This window comes from Quercus robur, chromosome 8, assembly GCF_932294415.1.
Source record: "Quercus robur chromosome 8, dhQueRobu3.1, whole genome shotgun sequence".
NCBI classification, from domain to species: domain Eukaryota; kingdom Viridiplantae; phylum Streptophyta; class Magnoliopsida; order Fagales; family Fagaceae; genus Quercus; species Quercus robur.
This window is the reverse complement of record NC_065541.1, coordinates 64,602,297-64,607,966: the sequence shown is the minus strand read 5'-3', so window position 1 is coordinate 64,607,966 and position 5,670 is coordinate 64,602,297. Positions and strand designations below refer to the sequence as shown.

The 5,670-nt window shown below is 36.3% G+C and overlaps 1 protein-coding gene across 1 annotated transcript; it reads right to left on the bottom strand.

Annotated features, from left to right (window-relative positions):
• Positions 1–875: 875 nt before the first annotated feature.
• LOC126697683 (probable LRR receptor-like serine/threonine-protein kinase At3g47570) lies at positions 876–5,098 on the bottom strand. Its single transcript, XM_050394762.1, has 2 exons — positions 2,318–5,098; positions 876–1,374 (listed from the first exon to the last, which is right to left on the bottom strand). Exons 1-2 carry the CDS (start codon positions 5,010–5,012, stop codon positions 929–931), a joined length of 3,141 nt encoding a protein of 1,046 aa, XP_050250719.1. The 5' UTR covers positions 5,013–5,098; the 3' UTR covers positions 876–928.
• Between the last annotated feature and the right edge of the window lie 572 nt (positions 5,099–5,670).

Sequence of the window (5,670 nt, the reverse complement as noted above, 5' to 3'; positions counted from 1 at the left end):
AAGTCCAAACTTATTTAAAAAAGACGTCCGAGGAGGAGTGTCTCCTCGGACGCGCCAAATATGAGCCCAACATGCACCCTACCCATGGTGAGGAGTCATTCCAAACAAACATTGGTAGTAAGGATAAGCCTCACAAAGCAGGGAGAAGAACAAGAGCATAGGATGTCCAGGGAGAGGCCTCAACTGCCGCATTAAATGCAAGGAAGCTACTTTTCCAGCCGCATTAATGTGGAGAAGACAGGCGAACAGTGTTACATTGGCCAATGCAACTCACAGAAAGATAAGGTGGATGGCCGATGGAGTGAAGGTCCAGATGGTTAACAAATGTAAGGCTCTTATCAATTTAAGGAGGCTATATAAGAGAAGGAAATCCCCATGAAGAAGGGATCGGAAAATTGAAAACAAAAAGGATATAGAAAGAGAGAGGAAGGCAATAGTCTTTGATCCAAGCCAGAGGTGCACCCATACGTCTCCTCAGACTGAGTATCCTGTGGACATTAAGGAGATATTCTTACGTTCAAACTGCTGCATGACATACAATTAACGTTCACTTCGTCCGGCCCTAGTTCTGTAACCCGCTCTCTACAAATTCATTGTCTAAGGTCCTTTGAGCCAGAACCACTTACTTGCTGGGCCTGGGCTCCAAAGACTGACCCTACAAGACTATTTCAAAAAACTAAATATGAAAGAACCTAGCATTTGATTGTTGATGAGAATCGAAAAATATATCTATTTATAAATTAAAATCATTTATTACAATAATAAAAGAAGTTCATGATTTTTTTTATATAAAAAAAATGACGTTCACAATTCCATTTTGGACAATATTTGATCATTTTAGGAGATAATTATCATTGATGATTTTATTATATAGGCAAATTAAAATTTGAAATATCGAGAAGTACCTTAAACTTGGATTCTTCTAAATTCACATAGCAGAACCAAGAAAAGCTTTTTTGATCATATGTAGTTCCCTGGTCACTTCCTTCATCTTCATTCTGTCTTTTGGTGACTCCATTGAACAAGCAAGTCCAATTTCAAGGATTGATACTAAGCATTTATGCACATTGGGATCCATTTGGCACAAGTTTGGAATACCATGAGCTTCCACATCTACTTGAATTTCATTGCCATTATTATATGCTCTAGCTGCCACTATTGCTGTTGGAGCTTCATCAACTTCTCTTGGTAGAAGGATTGGATCCACAATTTGAACAAGTTTTTCAGGCAGTGCCATCTTAGCAAAATTGTGGAGATTGAGACCATCTTTAAACATGTTATCAGTGGGTCTCTTTCCTAAGAATATCTCCAGTAGTAATATACCATAGCTATACACGTCAGCCTCTATTGATGCCTCACCGCCCATGCCATACTCTATCATTTAATTATGACATGTATGGGAAAACTTTCAGTTTCATACAATGATATTTGGAATTTAATGCAAGTACAACTTCATTTCGTTGTATATTAAAAATAGCAAAACAAATGTTGAACCTAAAGAAGAACATGAAGACAAAAGCCATCATTTCCAACTTCCATGTTAGAAGCATTGATAATTTGTGCGCGTGTGCATGTTTTAGTATAATATGTTCATAGATTCTATCTATCAAACATTTGTTGGTATTTATGTTATTTTACATAAATTTTGTAAACTTTTTCATGCGGGACAAATCTTTTTCTTTTTTCTTTTTTTTTTTTAAAAATTCACTCCCTTCCATATCAGTATCATAATCTACGTTAGACTCATAACAAGCAGGCAATATTTGTGATTTATGTGTAGCATGGAAAATGTGGTTAATGGTATGGACTGGTTGGACTGGACTCCGTAGTTACGAATGCCTCGGTTGCCCCATGTTCAACCAAAAACTATAGCACAACCTCTTCAGTATAGGACAAGAGTTATGAGTTAATGTCACAAACTATAGCACAAAACTGTTTTGAGACCAGATCTGCCATATTTGCTATAATAAATTGACAAGCTATCATCAGTCATCACAAACATATAGTGTTGGGGAAATAAATGCCTGAAAAATGAAGATACTTAATCAATGGAGAAAGCAATGTCTCAACTAATCAAATTTATCAAGGCTTAAAACATGCTTAAAGCTTTTGTTTGCTATTTATTTTCTTTGTTTTTTGTTTTTGTTTTTGTTTTGAGAATCTGATTTTGTTTCTTTTAAATTCTTCAATTAAAATAAAATTGTGAATTGAGTGGCTAGGTGCGCTTCTATAGTAAGGTGATTTTCTGAAATAAAATAATACAATACATGTAAAGATGTTTTTGACGGTTTAACTAGAAGAATTCAAAAGAAGTTACCTGGAGCAATGTAACCAACTGATCCTTTGATCCCAATTGTACTAGTTTGCTTTCCAGAAGAATCATTGGTGATTGGGAGGAGCCTTGCTAAACCAAAATCGCTTACATGAGCAACCATGTCATTGTCAAGAAGAACATTGCTTGGTTTTAAATCACAATGAATGATAGGTTGCAAAGAATGGTTGTGAAGATAATCTATTGCAGAAGCCACATCAATTGCAACATTTAATCTTTGAAGAAGGCTCAAGTTCCTTGATTGGTTTTCATTGTCTAGCCCTTGATGAAGCCAAAAATCTAAGCTTCCATTTGTCATGAATTCAAATACTAGAGCTTTGAATTGATTCCCACTGTAATCCATGCTAGAGCAACATGTTAGTATCTTAACAAGATTTCTGTGCCGGATATTTCTTAAGACATTACATTCAACCATAAAGCTCTTGGAAGCACCCTTTTGTTGAAGATTAAGGACCTTTACAGCAATTGGCCTTTCTTCCGGATGAATTAGTCCTTTATATACAGAGCCAAAACCGCCAGATCCAATTAAATTACTTGGAGAAAATCCACTAGTTGCCTGATAGAGTTCTTTATATGAAACATTTTGAAGAAGGTTCATTGTTGGAACCGTTGACGGTGATTTCTTTTTTGATTTTTTCATCCAAACAAGAAGAATAGATGAAAATATAAGGAAAATTTGAACAACAGAAATAATTACAATTGCTAGTTTGAATCCAATGGATTTTCTTGGTTTCATAACATTTACAGGGCATTTTGGCAACTGCAATTTTGGTATACCACCACAAAGTTTAGTATTTCCAATCAATGATACAACACTTATGTTTTTGAAAACCCCTTCCATTGGTAACTCACCCTCAAAATTATTGAATGAAAGATTCAAATTTTCTAAGAAAAGCAGCTTCTCTAAACCCTTTGGAATGGATCCTGAAAGGTTATTTTGTGAAACATCTAAATGTCGAAGACCTTTCAAAGAAGCCATAGATGATGGTATGGCTCCATGAAAGGAATTCCCTTGCAGTTCAAGATGTTCCAAGACCAAACAATTTCCTATAGATATAGGAATTTCACCAGACAAATTATTGTATGAGATATCCAGTTTGTAGATACTTTTCAAATTACCTACTTCAAATGGTAGTTTGCCCGTGAATGAGTTGTGAGATAAATTGATGTCTAGTAGTGGTGAAGAAGTACCAATAAGCTGCTTGGGTATGGATCCATTAAGGTTATTTTGTGAAATGTACAAGATTTGCAAATTTTGGCAGTTTACTAAACTTGGAGGTATGGTTCCTTCAAATCTGTTATCATGTAAGTCGATTTTAAACAACTGGGTAAGGTTGCCTAAGGAGGCTGGTATTTCTCCTGACAATCTATTTCCAGTTAAACCCAAAAATTGCATCTTCTCAAACTTCCCAAAAGTAGTAGGAATGACGCCTGTGAAGTGATTATCATTTAAGCCCAAGAGAATTAAGTTAAAGAGATTCGTTAATGATCCAGGAATAGTTCCAGATATTTCATTGATTCCAAGAAATAATTCATTGAGTTGGGAGGAGAAGTTTGATACAGGATTGGGCAGAACACCATCAAATTGGTTTGAACTTAAATCCAATATATAAAGTCTACTACAGTTTGTCAACGATGTGAAGATATGGAGGCTCTTTCCTAGATAATTTCGCCTCAAAGCAAGCACTAAAAGATTCGGTAGATTTCCCAAATTTGTTGGAATTGATCCCAAAAACTTATTCTTACCTAAATCGATTTTTTGAAGCTGAGTTGCATTGCCTAATGAAGTAGGGATTGGCCCAGAAAACTCATTTTGACCAAAAAGGAAATTTTGTAGATTTGGAAGATTTAGGCCTATGTTGGCTGGAAGTGTGCCATTAAGTTGGTTTCCTCCAACTGAAAAGGTTTGGAGAGATGACACATTGTAAAGAGAGGAAGGGATCGTACCTGACAAGTTATTAACTGAAATTGTGAAAAATACTAAGCCATTTAATTGGCCTATGGCATTTGGAATATTTCCCACCAAATTATTGTACGATACATGAAAATCTGTGAGTGAAGAAAGATTTCCTAGAGAAGGCGGGATCCCTCCTACCAAATCATTAGCACTGAGCTGAAGTAATTTAAGTTTCGTTAAAGAGCCTACCTCAGTCGGAATCTTCCCTATAAGCTTATTCACACCAAGATTTAAGAACTTGAGGTTGGAGCAGTTGGACAAGCTGGATGGTATTTCCCCTTCCACTGTGTTATTGTTGAGATAGAGCCCTTGCAGTCTGAACAGATGACCGATTTCTTGTGGAATTTTGCCATAGAAGCTATTATTCTGGAGGATGATGGACCTAAGAAAGCTGAGGTTGCCGATGTAAGGTGATAGAGTTCCACGTAACTTGTGGCCTTGTAGGTCTAAGACTGTGACTCTTTGGTGCCGATGACCGCATTTGACTCCTAGCCAGTTGCAGAAGTGCATAGAGTCATTCCATGAGCTCAATATGTTATAGGGATCCAGAGGCACAGATTCTTTGAATTTGAGCAAAGCGAAACGATCAGTCTTGTTTGTGGGAGCAGCGGCAATAAAGGTGGGTTGCAAGCAGAGTAGGGAAATGAGAAAGAGAAGAATCATGAGATGAAGGTATATGGAATAAGACGAGGATGCACACAAATTGGTTTGGTGAAGCGTCATTTGGTTTGGAGAAGGATTAAGGAAGCTGGTGATATATTTGGTGTTGTATAGGCTAACTAGTGATATGTTGGCTATATATATAAATCAACAAATTGAAATGACCAATATATCCCCTATCATATAAAATTGACAAGTTGGATAGTTGGGTGATTTTGTACCCATCTTCATTTCCTAATCATCTCAACGTGAAATCTGGATGGTGGGGAGGTTTTGTTACCATTTTCATTGCATAATTATATCAACTTGACAATTTGGATGGTGGGGTGGCTATATACTTTTTTTTTGAGAGAGTTTCAACCTATGGCGTCCGCTCCTGATGATAGCTCTTTATCATCAGACCAAGACACCAATCAGTTTTTGGTATAGGCGGGGATTGAACCCCAGATCTCTTATTCAACCATCAGAGACTTTATCAGTTGAGCTAGCTGGAACCCACGGTGGTTATATACATATATTATATAATTAGGAGCAAATAATTTTCAACTGTGCTTGACAATTCACAAGATATTAAATTTATCTGCCCTGTATGCTATATTGCCTTTTCCACATTGGATGAACTTTTAATCATGATCATTTTCCACAGTGTTTGACATTGCAAATTTTTTTAAATTTTCCACTCTGTTTGTCACTTTATTATATCCTTAATTCATGTCTAAAT

Excerpts from the sequence above, each read along its gene's own strand:
- LOC126697683 (XM_050394762.1), bottom strand. The coding sequence starts at position 5,012 with ATGACGCTTCACCAAACCAATTTGTGTGCATCCTCGTCTTATTCCATA. Across the intron at positions 1,375-2,317 it reads AGTTGGTTACATTGCTCCAG|AGTATGGCATGGGCGGTGAG; the intron begins GTAACTTCTTTT and ends ATTAAATGATAG.